Raw genomic sequence first — 16,793 nt, 5'->3', positions numbered from 1 at the left:
TATTTTTTTTAATACAAGAGACAGTTAAAATTATATATTATCAGCTGGACGGACGGCTCAGTGGTTAAGAGGACTGACTACTCTTCCAGAGGTCCTGAGTTCAATTCCCAGCAACCACATGGTGGCTCACAACCATCTGTAATGGGATCCGACGCCCTCTTCTGGTGTGTTCTGAAGACAGGGACTTTGTACTCACATATTTAAAATAAATCTTTAAAAAAAAATATATATATATATATATATACACACACACACACACATATATATATATATATATATATATATATATTCCTTTTTCTTCCTCTTCCTTGAGACACAATCTCACTATTTAAACCTTTTCTGGCCTAAAACTCACTATGTAGACCAATCTTGCCTCAAACTCACAGAGATCTGTACATACATAATGTTAAGATTACCATGCCAGGCAATATAATCTTTTTTAAAATTTATAGGAGAGAATCATAGCTCTATAAATACATGAGCAACAGGTATATTCTGATGAGTTGTAACGTGAATACTTGAGATTTGCAGATAAAGCATTACTCTCACAGAAGCATAATCCTCTTAACCTGTTTAAAGCATTTTCATAATTTTTTTGAAACAAGGTCATGAATATCCCAGATTGGCCTCAAACTCAATATATAGCTGTAGACAATCTTGAACTTCTAATCCTCCTGCCTCCAACTCCCGAGTGGACATGTGTCTGCTTTTATGTGTTGCTAGGGAATCAAATCTGGGGCTGGGTGCACACTGCCTAAGCTCTCTACCAAATGGGCTGTAGCCCCATTCCAGTTTCATAACTACTCAGAGTAGACTCATAAGAACAAAACCTGTGAAAACAGAGTTCTCCTAACGTTAGAGATAAGAAAACTAAAACACAGAAAAGCTTAACATGTTCTAAATGCCAGTTAATTGCAGAGAGAGTTACAATTTGTAGTATTACAGTTTCCCAGGAGGAGTATTACAACATACAGTAAACTTTTGCTAAAAGATAAGAAGTGTTTTGGTATGGCAAGTAATCACTTTCTAGATATGTGTGTATATACACACACACACACACACACAAACACACTCACACACACATACGGTTTGATTTTCATTAACAGGTGCACTTAAAGACAAAGCAACTGGAAGCTATAAATATTAAAATAAACTAAACAACCACTGCAGTTTTCTTTTCTTTCTTTTTTTTTTTTTTTCCTTTTGGTTTTTGACACAACAAAGTTTCTCTGTGTGGCCCTGGCTGTTCTAGAACTCACTCTGTAGATCAGCCTGGCCTCGAACTCAGAGATCTACCTGCCTCTGCCTTTGGACTGCTGAAATTAAAGCTGATTCAACCACTGGGCTGTAATAGAATAAGAATGTAAGATTTTTATCTAGTTACTTAGCTTTATTTCTTCTGTAACTTTTACACATATCTAAGTAAGTCAGAGCTTGAGCCCAGACAAATATGAACTGACTCATCCAGTAAATGTATGTTAAATTTTAATATATTAAATGGGGAACATGGAGAAATATTAAAACATCTCCCGAAACTATTAAAAAATTAAATAAAATATGGCAGGTACAAGCATCACCACATAGGCAGTGACAAAGGGAGTTCCAGGCCAACAAGTGCTACAGGCATAAATAGTCTCAAACAAACAAAATTAATTAATTTAAAACATCAGCTCTTCATTTATTCACCAGATACCGTCCTTGTGAATGAGAATCATCATCAAGTATTAATCAAGATACCCTGGACATATGAATGACTGTGTGTAGGGCAGTTTTACATCCCAGGCCTGTTGCTCTTTGTATACAGCCATGTTTAGGCTCCCACCAATTCTCTCACCAGGGTGCACACAAGGAATTTACATTTCAATACAACAGGATATAATTAGGGTAGCAAGCAAATCTGATGCAGGTGAATATACTAGTCTCAAAGATTAAAATTACCCAGAACGCTACTCTTCAATGTTGAACAGGCACTGTGGCAGATACAACCCGGCATTTCTTAGGCAAAAATACTTTCCACAAACATCATTTATTCCCATCCACTTCTTTGCATGACTATTCTTGGGCCACACTAATTCTAAGAACGCAGTATCCTTTCCGTTAAGGTTGCTTTCTCAAGTACTTTCTCAAATTCCGGTCGTCGTTGTCTCCCCAAAAAAAGGGGGGTGCAATCTCCCACTTGGCACAAGAAAACACCAATAACAAACGGCAGGAGGCAGAGGGTGCTGCTCTTCGCAGCTGCACCACTACCAACCCTTCGCCATTATACCTCAAGTGGGCCAGTTAGAAAGGTGAACTAGTTTGCTCTTCACACACTTGTCCATCGCTGTCACCCTCCTTAACCCCTTCCATACTCGCCAAACAGCCACCAACTCTCCCTCCGAGTGGGCCTAGGACAGTCACCTGCGCCGGCCCCACCCGAGGCCCTCCATCCTCGCACCCCCTTCGGTGGCACCGCACGCCCCTTCCCAAATGGACAGATACCTCGGGCTGATGTCCGCCCGCCTAAGGCCATTCTTCCTCCAAACTCCAGGAGCCTCCACTCGTCTAGCCTGAACTCCCCGCCGCACCCGACTCGCCCCTGGGGGAGGGAGAGGAAAAGACCAGCGGTTCGGACAGGCCCTAACCCTGCGTCCTCCGCGACGCCCCTGGCCCGGCCGATCTGAAGCTGGCGCCCTGGGAGCCCGAGGAAGCTCCCGGGCGAGCAGGGCCCGGAGGCCGGGGCTGCAGGCGCCGAGCCTACTCACCGGGAGCTGGCGAGTGAGAGCCGGCGCGCCCCACGGCCGGACGACCGGGGCGCGGCCCCGGCGCGCGGCCCTCCGCCCGGCCCTCGCTCGGCAGCGCGGCGAGCTGGGCGCTCACTCCAGCCGCCGCCGCCGCAGCTTCGCCACCTTAGCCGCCATCTTGCCTCAACCCCACTCCCTCCCCCTCAGGCCGGGCGACCGCGCTGAGGCGGCTCCGACTCGGGCTCCTCCTCCTTCCGGAGGGTTGGGGAGACGACTCCCTCCCCGGGCGGACGGAGTGCGGCTCTTACCGCGGCCTCGCTTCCTGGGTCGCGGACACCGCGCCGGTTCTTTTCAAGTTGTCCCTCGCACTCAGGCCCGCCCCGGCAGCGCTGCCTCCGGCCCGACCCGCCGCCGCCGTGGCAGCCATCGCGTCCTCGGCCTGGAGCGGCCCCGCGAGCCGGCCACTCCCGCGCGCCCGGGGCCCTTCCCCTCAGGCGTGGGAAAGGACCGGGAGCCCGGCGCGAGGTTAACCTTGCGACCCCTGCGCGCCGCCAAAGCGGCTGCCCCGTCCCCTCGCCGCCAAAGAGAAAAACCTCAGCCCACGTGGCTGGGACGCACGTTAATTTCACACCGAGTGTTCCTCGGCAGGGCGGGCGAGGCCTCCTCCGCGGCGTGGCTCTGCTTAATCTCTGCCTCTTAAGAGAATTTAGGGGCCTGCCGACCTCACCCTTCGAGTGAAATGACATTTCCTCTTAGCCACTTTTTCCTCTAGCAAAGCCGCCATCTGAGAAAGAACAAATGGTGACCCGCTTTGGAAAAACTTTTATTCCGGGTAACGGGCTGTTTTATACAAAGTTTGAAGTCATAAAACGAGTTGAAAGGAGAATGCTGACGTTTGTTTTAGAATGCTTCCCTTTTGGCCGGCGTGCTGACACGCCTGAAATCCCAGCTCAGGAGGCAAAGGAATGGGAATCATTGCAAACTCGAGGCCGGCATGGTCTGCATCTAGTGAGTTCAGGGGAACACGCAGAAAGAGAGACGCGATCTCAAAATAACTCCAAAAATGCTTCCTTCCTTTTAAGCACACTGAACGGTAAGAAAGACACTTAAGACCGCAAAGTGCGGCTGAGCTCTGAAACTGGAGCAGGTAGAGGGTTCCGCCACCGAGGAGATGGCGCAGTATGGGTGTTAGTTTCCACGCTAGACCACGAATCTTGGTCTCCAGCCGCCGCCGCGCTCTGACCCACGGAACGCAGTTTCAGCTGGTTCCGTTTTCCCGCAGGGAGCCCGAGTCCACCCGCAGCCTGCCTTCCTGCGCAGGCGCAGTGCCACTTACCCGGCATGGACGTGGTGGGTCTCTGGTGTGTGGCCTTGGCTGTCCTGACTTGGGGCTTCCTCCGGGTTTGGAACTTAGAGGAACGAATGAGGTCTCCGGAGCAGGCGGGCCTGCCGGGAGCCGGAAGCCGGGCCCTTGTAGTGATCGCGCACCCGGACGATGAAGCCATGTTCTTTGCTCCCACCATGCTAGGCTTGGCACGCCTGGAGCAGCAGGTGTCCCTGCTCTGCTTCTCCTCAGGTAGGAGACTGTAGGAGGGTCGCTGGGTTAGGGAACTAACCGATCTCAGCTTCTTCCCGAAAGGTTTTCTGTCGTAGGTAGCTACTTTCTCTGTGCTGGTCAGTCTAGGGACAGAAACAGCCGACTTCCCAGATAGGTTAGGGAACCCCGAGCGAATTCCACCCTAACCAAATCGAGAAGCAGAAAAGTGGTTGTTCATCATTGGTTCCGTTCAGTACCTTCGTGTTCCTTTGGGAACTGCGACTGTACTGGATGTTTTGTTTTTGTTTTTGTTTTTTAAGACAGTCTCTCTGTAGTCTAGCATCCCAGGCGTGAGCCGCTGTGCCTGACCTGTTATCCTGAGGAACCGTCTATTTGCAAAAGGATCAAATAAAATCATGCACCAGACAATTTGAGCTGTATTGTGTCTGCTCAGCCCACCAAGTTTCTTTCCTAATATAGCAAAAGACCTTCCTGCTGCTTTGAAACCGATTTTCTGCTACAAAGATGCATGTGTCAAATTGGGAGATTTTTTTAACTTCAGACAAATAGAAAGTACATTTATAGATAATTTTAGAGTTAATCTGTACCCAGGTTTTGTTAAAAGTATTCTTCAAAAATGAGACTTGCATAATGATACAGACAAAAACAAACGAGAAAACCAGGATACCCTAAATATGGTGATGACTGGACAACGTGAAGTGTATACATACAGGGGTGAATTTTATAGTAAAGTATACCTCAATAAAGCTGATTTTCAAAATTGCTCAGGACCTTTTTTCCCATGTGGTTGTTGTGTTGTTCTTTTTGGGGGGTGCAGGGGTTTTTGTTTTTTGTTTTTTTCGAGACAGGGTTTCTCTGTATAGCCCTGGCTGTCCTAGAACTCACTCTATAGACCAGACTGGCCTCAAACTCAGAAATCCGCCTGCCTCTGCCTCCCAAGTGCTGGGATTAAAGGTATTCGCCACCACTGCCCAGCTTCTTCGGGTGTTTGTTTGGTTGGTTGGTTGGTTTGGTTTGGTTTTTGGTTTTTCGAGACAAGGTTTCTCTGTATAGCCCTGGCTGTCCTGGAACTCGCTTTGTAGACCAGGCTGGCCTCGAACTCAGAAATCCGCCTGCCTCTGCCTTCCAAGTGCTGGGATTAAAGGTGTTCGCCACCACGCCCGGCTTTCTTCTTTTTAAATAACTGATCTTAAACAGAAATCATCAGGATTGATTTATAAAATTGGCTGAATTTGGGAGAATTATTCCTGGTTTTTAAACAGAGTTAATGTAAATTTATTAAAAAAAAAAACTCCTGAGAGTGGAGAGGCTCCAAACAAGGAAAGAATACCTTCTTTTCTTTTTTTTTTTAATTTACATTTTATGTATTAGTGTTTTGCTTGTATGCATGTATGTGTAGCACATGAATGCCTGGTGTGCACAAAGACTAAAAGAGGATGTTGGATTCCCTGGAACAGGTGTCATAGCCAGTTGTGAACTACGATAAGAATGCTGGGAACTTGCTGGGCAGGGGTGGCAAATGCCTTTAGTCCCAGCATTCCAGAGGCAGGCAGATCTCTAAATTCGAGGCCAGCCTGGTCTACAGAGGGAGTTCCAGGACTGAGAAACACAGTACACAGAGAAACCCTGTCTTGGGGGGAGGGGAGGTCAGTACAGGAACCTGAATTCTGGGTCTCCCTGAAGAGCATGGATTACTCTAAACCTCAGCCATCTCTCTTGCCCCCTTGTTTTATGTTTTATAATTATTAGAATTGAATTATACACAAATTTGTTTCAAAATTTGCATCAAAGCTGTATTTGTTTGCAAGATAGTATGGGTTCAGTATGTCCTCTAATTAATATTTTCTAGATTATTTTTAATAGAACTTAGAAATTTGGGTCAAGCCGGGTAGTGGTGGCGCACGCCTTTAATCCCAGCACTCGGGAGGCAGAGGCAGGCGGATTTCCGAGTTCGAGGCCAGCCTGGTCTACAAAGTGAGTTCCAGGACTGCCAGAGCTATACAGAGAAACCCTGTCTCAAAAAAAGAAAAAAAAAAAAATTTTGGGTCAAGAAATCAATTTGTCGAGCCGGGCGTGGTGGCGCATGCCTTTAATCCCAGCACTCGGGAGGCAGAGGCAGGCGGATTTCCGAGTTCGAGGCCAGCCTGGTCTACAAAGTGAATGCCAGGACAGCCAGGGCTACACAGAGAAACCCTGTCTCAAAAAAACAAAAAAAAAAAAAAAAAAAGAAATCAATTTGTCCTTTTTCAGTTCTTAGGTTTGAGCCAAAGGTCTCAAACATGCTGGACACCCAGCCTCCCAAAATCTTTCTCTAATAAAAGATATAAACATTCACTTAGCAGTCAGTACCCCTACTGTTGTCTTTATTTCCTCTGAATCCAACTTGCCATTTCTAATTGGTGGCTGTTGGAGTAAAAGCAAGACTATAGTAATGTTTAATATAGCGTAGTAAAGGCTGGAGAGATGGCTCAGCCATTAAAGGCTAGACTCACAACAAAAACAAACATAGAGCATAGTATAGAGAAAACTGTAGCAGTATAATGGAGAGAGTGCAGTGGGCAGGCAGTACAGAAGAGTACCGATTCTCTTTTCAGAAGTTTTCCTTAAAGAAGGCTCCAAATAGGTTTTCTTTTGATCTGGGCTTCAAAAAAGAAGCATATATATGGAGCAGGGATAATAATCCTTCTAGGCAGTTAAGTCTTTTTCAAATAGCTTATCCCAACTACATCCTCAGTTCAAGGGGAAGGGAAAAGCCAAAAACAAAAGGAGGGGTGGATTGTTCTGGAGGTGGTGACTCGGTTTTCCTCAGCCATCCAATGAGATGATACTAGTTGGATCACTAAGAGTTTAACAAGAAAGAGCTAAGACCCAGTGGCTCCTAGTCGCACTAAACCATCACACCCAGGCTGCCCAGTTGCTTCCTGTGCCGTCTCAGTTGATGAAATATCTAAATACATTTTAAGAAACATTAGTTCATCAAACTGTTGTTTTCATCTGTTACATTCATTTGTGGGAGAGGAGCCTGCATGCCATGAACCACACATGGTAGAAGTCAGTTTGCAGGAGTCGGTTCTCTCCTTCCACTCTAACAGTCACTGGGGTTGAACCCAGGCCATCAAGCTTGGCAGCAAGTGCCTTTACCCACTGAGCCGTCTACCTGGCCCCAAGAAGAGGTGCCTCAGCAGTGAAAGGGGCTTGCTACTCTTATGGAGGACCTAAGTTTGGTTCCCAGCACAACCTTGAGGAGGCTTTTAACTGCCTGTGTCAGATTCAGCACCCTCCTGGTTTCTACATGCACCTGAACTCACATGTACATACCACCCCATGACACATTAGACATAAATGAAAATAAAATTAAATCTTAAAAATAAAACGTGTAGCCAGGCACATGCCTTTAATCTCAGCACTTGGGAGGCAGAGGCAGGCCAATTTCTGAGTTCGAGGCCAGCCTGGTCTAAAGAGTGAGTTCCAGGACAGCCAGGACTACGCAGAGAAACCCTGTCTCAAAAAAAAACAAAAAAACAAAATCAAAAAAAAAAAAAAAAAAAGTATGCTAGCATATCTTTAATGTCATGGGAGGCAGAGCAGGTAGATTTCTGAGTTCAAGGCCAGCCTGCTTTACATAGAGTATTCCTGGCCAAGGAGAGATACACAGAGAAACCCTGTCTTGTAAAATCAAAGGGATGAGGCCGGGGAGACTGGAATCATGAAAGGCAACATTTTCCCTCTAAATTGTGCCACTAACTCATTCGGGATCCTATACTCTGACTCCTCTGTGTGTGTGTGTGTGTGTGTGTGTGTGTGTGTGTGTGTGTGTAAAGATTTATTTATGTATTATATGTAAGTACACTGTAGCTGTCTTCAGACACACCGGAAGAGGGCATCAGATCCCATTACAGATGGTTGTGAGCCACCATGTGGTTGCTGGAAATTGAACTCAGGACCTCTGGAAGAGCAGTCAGTGCTCTTACCCACTGAGCCATCTCTCCAGCCCATCTCTATACTCTTCTTATGGTCAGTCTGAGGTTCCTCTTTTTTTTTTTTTTTAACTTTATTTGTACAGTTGTTTTTCCTGAATATGTCTATGAATCACTTTGTGTGTGGTGCCCAAGAAGACCAGGAAAGGTCATTGGATCCTCTGGAACTGGAGTTACAGATAATGTGAACCTCTAGATGGATGCTAGGTACTGAACCCAGATCCTCTGGAAGAGCCATAATTGCTCTTAACTGCAGAGTCATCTCTCCAGCCCTGACATCTCTGTTTTAAGTACTGTTAACTTTAAAAAAAAAAAAAAATATTTTTACCAGGCAGTGGTGGCCCACACCTTTAATCTCAGCACTTGGGGAACAGAGGCAGGTGGATCTTTTTGAGTTTGTGGACAGCCTGGTCTATAGAGCAAGTTCCAGGACAGCTAGGGCTACACAATGAAACCAAAAATCCTGTCTGAATAAAACACCCCACATATACATACATACACATGTATAGTGAGTGTGTGTGTGTGTGTGTGTGTATCTGTTGTCTATCTGTAATTTTTATGTCTGTGGTGAGGGTATGTATATATAGGTCATGCCATATGTGTGAAGGTTGAGGACAGCCTTGTGGAGTGATTCTCCCCTTCCACTCTTACATGGATTCCAGGGTTCAAACAGGTTACCAGGCTCAGCACCTTACTGCTAAGCCATCTCACCAGTCAAATGACTGGAACTTACAGTGTGGTTACCCAATATGATCAAACCTCTGATTGTTGCTCTGGGCAGCCCTGCTTGTTGGGACCTTTTTTTGTTCTACCTTTAGAATTCGGCTGGTCATTATTCAAGGAGAAACCTTACTGACATCCCCTTCTCTCCCCCCCCCTGCCCCCCCGCATTGGAATTTCACTGACTTGGTGTCAGAAGAGGACATAACAATAGCATAAAGCCTTTCTGGCTATCACTTTTTGATGTCTCATTTCTGTTGGCCTTCTTTCATATCTGTTAAGAGTCTTGTTTGGTTTTGGTTTCTGTGCTGGGATTGAGCCCAGGGCGTTGAGCATGTGAAATGAAGCATGTATTCTAACACTGATCCACACCCCCAGTCCTTTAGTATTGCAATGTTATCCAGGCCAGCCTCAAACTTGTGACTGTTCTGCTTTGGCTCCCGAGTAGCTAGAACTGTAGTCACATACCACCATATCTGGCTGTTATTGGTGTTACAGTTAAGGTCCTACACACATACCAAGATGGTATTTATGCAATTCTGTCCTTTAATCTGCTTCTCATGCCTAGGGTTTTACACGTTACAATCTCTGTTACACTCTTATCCTTGATGTCTTCAGTTAAATAGACCTCCAAATAACACCCAATTTCAGTAGTTGTCTGCCTAATTCTGTTTATCCTTATAACTTATTCTGGGTTTTTCTATGTGTATTTTGTGATTTTTTTCCCTTATATGTTATGTGCACATGTGTTACCAGATTTGTGGTAACAGATTAATGATTTGATTTTTCCAATATGTATTTTGTATGTGTGAGTGGGTGTTGTATGTACATTTGTGTGTGCTGCTATGCACTTGCAGAGGCCAGAAGAGGACAGAGGGTATTCTGTTTTATAACTCTGCCTCATTCCTTTTTAGACAAGGTCTCTCACTGAACCTAGAGCTAGGCTGGCAGCTACCAAGCCTCTGTCTCCAACCCTGCCACAGCACTAGGAATACAGGTATAGTGACCACAGAGGTTTTGTATGTGTGTACTAGGGATTCAAACTCTGGTCCTTGGCCTTGAGCATCAAGCACTCTTACCTACTGAGTCATCTCCCCACCCCTGATGATTTACGTTTGCCTTAGCAGATCACTCCAGATTTTTAATCAGAAAAGTAGTATAAGTCGAGGGTCCAAACCCAAGTGTCCCATGGTTACAGACAAAGCACAGTATCTAGTTGATAATGAGAACCTCACTTGAGGGCCCCCAAACCAGGAGCTGCAATTTCAGTAAGAACCTCTACATGTGATGTGTTGTCCAAGTAACTTTCTGCTCCTTGACAACAAGAGTAGCTGGGTTCCAGAGCAGGTGTCCCAAGAGAGAATCTAGGGGCAGCCATGTTGCTGCTTTAGAAATCCTCCAGTCTCATTTCTGCTACATTGCCTCATTGAAGTGGGCCCAAATCTCATCTAGGTCCTTGAAGAGAAGTCGATGCCATCTGCTGATAGGCAGATCAGGCTCCTGGAGATTCATGTGGTGCTAGAGATACAGTTGGAGCTATTTTTAGAGTAGACTCACTCATACCAAGGAAAGTTGAGTGGGAGTTTACGCCTGAGGACTAACATTTTTCTTAATTTACCTCCTAAAGAAGTGAAGTCTAAGCATCACTGTGTAGGGTGGGCTTTGTAGTTGCTGTTTGTCCATCTCTGAAAGTGGAGGTTTCTGAAGGTTTTCTTTGTGTAGAGGTCCCTCATTTGTAGCTATGGTCCAAGCCTGGTTGCAGAACAATGTGTGCAGATGCTAAGTGCCCTGGATCTAATCCCTAGGGACTCGGGCTACTTTGTTTCCATTCTGCAAATGTTGCCCTTACTTTCTCCTCAGTCATATATTCTCAAATGTGTTTGCCTCTGATCTCACCTGGTCAGCGTTTCAGCAGACATCTGACTCACCGTATTTCCTAAAATAAAGCTTACTGAGTTATTTTAAATAATTCCTTTTTAGTCATTAACAACTCTTCACAGTGTTCCTTCTTAGAAACATTTAAACTCAGCCTAAAGGTGTAGTCTAAGGCACATGTGATGGCCATAGCCCCAGTGCCTGGTAGGTATAGGTGGAAGGATGGAGTTCAAGGTTATCCTCTCCACATACTGACTTAGGACCAACTTGGGTTACATAAGACCTTATCTTCAAGTGGAACAGAGAGAGAGAAAATGACAGTTTAATGCTGTTTTTTCTAACCAAATACATTTGAAATTTCTTTTTATTAAAAAAATTCTCAAGTATTGATTGTATTCTGTTAAGGATGGAATAACTTGGGGATGGAAGGATGGCTCATTGAGTAAGAGTGATTGCTGCTCTGGCAGAAGACCCAGGTTCAATTCCCAGCACCCACATGGTGGTTCACAGCCGTAATTGCAGTTCCAGGGAATCATATGCTTTCATCTGACCTCCATGGATATCAAGTATGCACATGGTGCACATACGTGTTAGGCTAAAAACACACATATAAAATGAATAAATCTAATAACTTTAGAAGAAAACTTTTTAAAAGGAATGGAATAAATTAGTAATATTTAAAAACATGAGAATATGATTTCAAGGGCTGGGAAGAGGGCTCAAGCATAAGAAGCTGAGCTCAGCTCCCTAGCAGCCACATAGACCTTGGGCACTTATCTATATACCCAGCACTGCCCGATGGGGGAGAACAAGAAAATTCTGACCCTGGAGCTCATTGGCCGGCCGGCCTGGCCCATGGAGAGCTCCAGGTTAAGTGAGAAACCCTGTCTCCAAAAATAATTTTTGGGCTGTGGTGGATGGTGTCTTTAATCCCAGCACTCAGGAAGCAAAGACAGATATTTCTGAGTTCAAGGCCAGCCTGATCTAAGACCAAGTTCTAGGACAGCCAGAGCTATATAGAAAAAACCCTGTCTTGAGAAACCAAAAAATAAAATAAAGTGGAGAATGATAAAGGAAGACAGTTAACATCTGGCCTCCTCCTGCATGAACACAGGCATGTGCAACACATTACTGTCTAAATACAGAGACGATATCCCATGGCTTCTGCTGGGGAGACATGAAGATTGACCCCAGACCAACAGACCAAAGAAATGCTGCTTTCCAAGTCTAGGTGATGAGCCAGTGACCTTACAAAAGTTCCTCTTAGGAGGATAGGTGACTCCAAGGCAGACGCATCACCAGAAAGCCCCACCCCAGAAACGCTGACTACATCTGGCCTTCTCCCTCCTAGATGCTGGGGGCTGGAGAGGGGCAGCATGGCTACAAGACCACATGCAGCCAGAGATAGGAAGTAGTGGCTGAGTCTCAAGTGACGGTCTCAAGTCACTCCCTGCCTTCTGCAGGGCCTGTTAGAAGAGCCATTTCCTTTACCTCAGACCTAGTTATCTCTGTTCTGCTTGTTTTGTTGCCATGACTAGATCTAGGTCACTACCTCAGTCTGCTCCATGATGGCCTACAGAGAGACATGTCAGCCCCAAGAGGAAGTGGCTGCATCACAACACGATATGGTTACTATGTGATCACAGCAACCAGGAGTACAGAGCTACCCAGTGACTAACAGAAGGAAATGCCCTGCCGTCTTCCCTTCATAAGCTCTTGTGCTGACTGAAAGATTATTTATTAGAATTAAAGATTTCCTATGTGTGTGAATATGTTTTCCTGCACACAAGTGTTCCACATGCATGCCTGATGCCTGAAGAGGTCAGAAGAAGGCATCAAATCCCCTGGAACTAGTTACAGGCAGTTATGAGGCACCATAAGGGTGCTGGAAATGAGATCCAAGTAATCTACAAGAGCAGTAAGTGTTCTTAACCACTGAGCTGTCTCTCCAGCTTCTTATTAGGATTTTATACATTTGAAAAATATATATTTACTTACCTTTTCCTTATAACTACAATTACCTTAGAAATTATATGCCAAATAACCCAGTACTCTGATCCTATTTTTTAACATTTTTTGTTTTGTGTTCATGTGTATGCATGTGTGTGTGTGTGTGTGTGTTATGGAGGTCAGAGGGCAGAAGTCAATTCTCCTTCCTCCAGTGGGGCCTAGGCTACAGCAGATATCTTTATCTATTAAGCCATCTCACAGGCCCTCAGCCCTATTTTAAAACTACACAGGGGGGCTGGAGAGATGGCTCAGTGGTTAAGAGCACTGACTGCTCTTACAGAGGTCCTGAGTTTCCTGAGTTCAATTCCCAGCAACCACATGGTGGCTCACAACCATCTGTAATGGGATCTGATGCCCTCTTCTGGTGTGTCTGAAGACAGCTACAGTGTATTCATATTAAATAAATAAATAGATAGATAGATAGATGGATAGATAGATAGATAGATAGATAGATAGATATGTAGATAGATAGATAGATAGATAGATAGATAGATAGATAGATAGATAGATAAATCTTTTAAAAAAAAAAACTACACAGTGTAAAGCCCTGCCTACACCTTTAATCCCAGCATTTGAAAGGCAGAGGCAGACAGATCTCTGTAAATTTGAGGCTAGCCTAGTCTACAGAGTGAGTGAGCTCTAGAACAGCTAGAGCTGCACAGAGAAACTCAGAGAAACAACACAGAGAAACTACACAGAGAAACAACAACAACAAAACAATAACAACAGAAAACAGTGTGTAAGTGCTTGTAAAAATGTAATTGTTAGACTAGAGAGATGGCTCAGCGGTTAAGAGCACTGACTGCTCTTCCAGAGGTCCTGAGTTCAATTCCCAGCAACCACATCTGCTCACAACCATCTGTAATGAGATCTGATGCCCTCTTCTGAGTATATGCATTATGTATGTGTGTATGTATGTATGTATGTATGTGTCTGTATGTATGTGTCTGTATATGTGTGTGTGGGGGCCTGTGCATGCCATATGGACTCAGTTCTCTCCTTCCACCCTTAGTCTTGGTGATTAAGCTCAGATCATCTGGCTGGTAATTGAATCCTTTTATCTGCTGAGCTGTATCACCAGACCCCTGGAAGAGTTTTATAGAGTGAAATTCTGGTTTCTGTTTTCAAGGTTTCTCTCATTTGTGTCATAAATATCTATGATAGAAGATTTACTATTTATTTTTTTTTTTTTTTTGGTTTTTTGAGACAGGGTTTCTCTGTATAGCCCTGGCTGTCCTGGAACTCACTTTGTAGACCAGGCTGGCCTCGAACTCAGAAATCCGCCTGCCTCTGCCTCCCCAGTGCTGGGATTAAAGGCGTGAGCCACCACACCCGGCCGAAGATTTACTATTTTGAACATTCTTTTTTTTTTGGTTTTTCGAGACAGGGTTTCTCTGTGTAGCCCTGGCTGTCCTGGAACTCACTCTGTAGACCAGGCTGTCCTCGACCTCAGAAATCCGCCTGCCTCTGCCTCCGGAGTGCTGGGATCAAAGGCATGCGCCACCACGCCTGGCTTATTTTGGACATTCTTAAGGTACCTTCACAAGATTATGTAACCATCACTCAGATTTCATCACTCCAGAGAGAAACCCTGTAACCCATTAAGCAATAACCCCCCCATCCCTTCCTTCCTCTAGCTCTGTGACTACGATTCTACTTTGTTTCCCTGGCTTTGCCTGTTTAGATGCCTCATATAAATAGACTCATGCGGTCAGTGTTATTTTATATATGGCTTTTATTACCTTAATATTTTTAAGCTCATCAATATTGACAGTAGAATGTTTCAGAACTTTGTTTTGTTAGAATCAGGATCTCACTATCTATAGCAGACTGGCCTCAAGCTCATACATAACCCAGGATGGCCTCACATTCACAATCCTCCTGTCTTAGCTCCCAGAGTACCAGGATTATGGCCTATGCCACCATACCCATCTACTTTATTCCCATTTTGTGGGCGAGGCAGGCGTGATAGTACTGGGGATTGAACCCAGGGCCTTACATATGCTAGGCAAGCCCTCTACCACTGAGCTGTATCCCAGCCCCACTTGGTTCGTTTTGGTAGCTGAGTAATGTTTTTGTTCTGTGTATGTGTCATTGTTTTCCTTGGTCCTCTGTTGATGCTGCAGTTGACTTTAATCTACCCTGACTGCTGTGACCAAGGCCTCGATAAATTTAAGACCTAGAAGTACCTATTGGCATACCGGTGTCTAATTCTTCTAAGGATGTTCTTGTGAATGTAACTGTTGAGTCACATGGTGATAGTGTTTAAATTTCTGAGTAGGCTAGGCATGGTGGTACATGACTTTAATCCCAGCAGAGGCAGGTGGACCTGCCTGGTCTTCATAGCAAGTTCTAGGCCAGCCAGGGCTACATAGTGAGACCCTGTCTCAAAAACCCAGTAAGTAAGTAAATAAGCAAACAAACAAACAAACAAACAGATAAATCAATTTCTGGATAGTTGGCACATAACAGCTGTACCATTCTATGTTCCCGCCAGCAAAGGGCTGTGGTCCCCACTTGTTCAACATCCTCATCAACGCTCACAGCTTTCCATTTTGGAACTCCACCCATCCTAGTTGGTATGAAGCAATATTCTATTTGGGGCTTGATTTGCATTTTCCTAATAGCTAATGCTGGACGGCTGAGAATGAGTAGTCACCTTTGCTGCATTCAATATGTCGGTCACGTCACCATTTCCTGTTAGTCCTCCAATAGTCTATGTGGAAGTCTTTATTGAATTGTTATTGTCTTAAGTAGTCAGTGTAGTTCCATTAATCTAGGACAGTGCGTCGACAGGACTGTATCCCCTCATTTTGTAGTGAGAGAAATTTAGACCTTTTTCTTCTAAATACCTTTTAAAATTAATTGATCATAATAAGTTTCAGGCCAGCCAAACAAAAATAAAAGGCAGAAAGAGCAAGCCCTGCTTACTTGAGTGCTTTAATGTATGTTAAGTAAGCTTCCAGGAAACCTTGTGAATTAGTCATTATCCCCACACTACAGTCAAAGAACTTTGGTCAAGAAAGTTAAACACAAACCATACATGCAACTCCTGCCAGGAAATTATAATTAGGAAGTACATTAAGTAGGTAATGCTCAAAATGAGTGCGTCTTACATGACACCAAAACTTCATTGTATTATTATTTGTAAGGCTACAGAAGAGAATTATTCATAGGGGCTGTGGTAAATATATTGGGAAAGTAAAGAATATCTATAAACTTTTTTCTGATATTGATGGGGAGCTGGTGATTAAACTTTTTAAAAGAGGCTGTGCCAGGTGTACTGGTACAAGCCTTTAATCCCAGCACTCAGGAGTCAGAAGAAAGAGGATCTCTATCAGCTTGGTCTACATAGAGAGTTCTAGGACAGCCAGAGCTACATAATAGAGACCCTGACTCAGACAGATGGACAGAAAGACAGACAGACAGAGCTAGTTTTCTGTCTTAGGGGTAAGGGTTAACATTGCTGTGATACAATACCATGACTATAAAAGCACCTTGGAGAGGGAAGGGTTTATCTCACTCACAGTTCTGTATAATAGTTCATCATCAAAAGCAGTGAGGACAGGAACTCAAGCAGGGCAGGAACCTGGAGGCAGGAGCTGATGCAGAAGCCAGAGGAGAGTACTACATACTGGCTTGCACACCCTGACCTGCTCAGTCTGTTTTCTTATAGACCCAGGACCACCAACCCCGTGGTGGTACCACCCACAATGGACTGGGTCCTCCCCCATCAATCACTAATTTAAAAAATGCCCTACAGGCTTGCCTACAAGCCAGTTTTAAGGAGGCATTTTCTTAATTGTGTTTCCCTCCTCTTAAATAACTTTAACTTGTGCCACTTTAACAGAAAACTAGCCAATATATTTTCATAAACAGTGTCTACACATTTTCCTGTGACACCTAAGAGTGGCACCCTATCCTTTAAAT

General features: G+C 44.6%; 2 protein-coding genes across 32 annotated transcripts in view; one reads left to right on the top strand and one right to left on the bottom strand.

Moving 5' to 3' along the window:
• The window catches only part of Ncor1 (nuclear receptor corepressor 1), a 142,035-nt gene extending 137,895 nt beyond the window's left edge, over window positions 1-4,140 (bottom strand). For 26 of the 30 annotated variants that reach the window (XM_029483960.2, XM_029483967.2, XM_029483983.2 and 23 more), the window contains exon 1: window positions 2,745-2,926. The gene's annotated coding sequence lies outside the window, so the exon portion shown is untranslated. Of the gene's footprint in view, window positions 1-2,481; window positions 2,579-2,744; window positions 2,927-3,031; window positions 3,120-4,059 lie in introns of those variants that run through there. The other 4 variants (XM_029483961.2, XM_029483962.2, XM_029483963.2 and 1 more) reach the window with 3 other exon arrangements.
• Pigl (phosphatidylinositol glycan anchor biosynthesis class L) overlaps window positions 4,014-16,793 on the top strand; it is a 93,258-nt gene continuing 80,478 nt past the window's right edge. The window contains exon 1 of one of the 2 annotated variants that reach the window (XM_021177227.3): window positions 4,014-4,299. In XM_021177227.3, coding sequence (XP_021032886.1) covers window positions 4,065-4,299 — 235 coding nt within the window. In that variant the 5' untranslated portion in view covers window positions 4,014-4,064. The remainder of the gene's footprint in view (window positions 4,300-16,793) is intronic. The other variant, XM_085829939.1, reaches the window with a different exon arrangement.

Source organism: Mus caroli, unplaced genomic scaffold, assembly GCF_978045245.1.
Source record: "Mus caroli unplaced genomic scaffold, Mus_caroli_1 scaffold_13, whole genome shotgun sequence".
In the NCBI taxonomy this organism is placed as follows: domain Eukaryota; kingdom Metazoa; phylum Chordata; class Mammalia; order Rodentia; family Muridae; genus Mus; species Mus caroli.
Note: the sequence above shows the minus strand (reverse complement) of the source record. Positions and strands in the feature narration are given on the sequence as shown.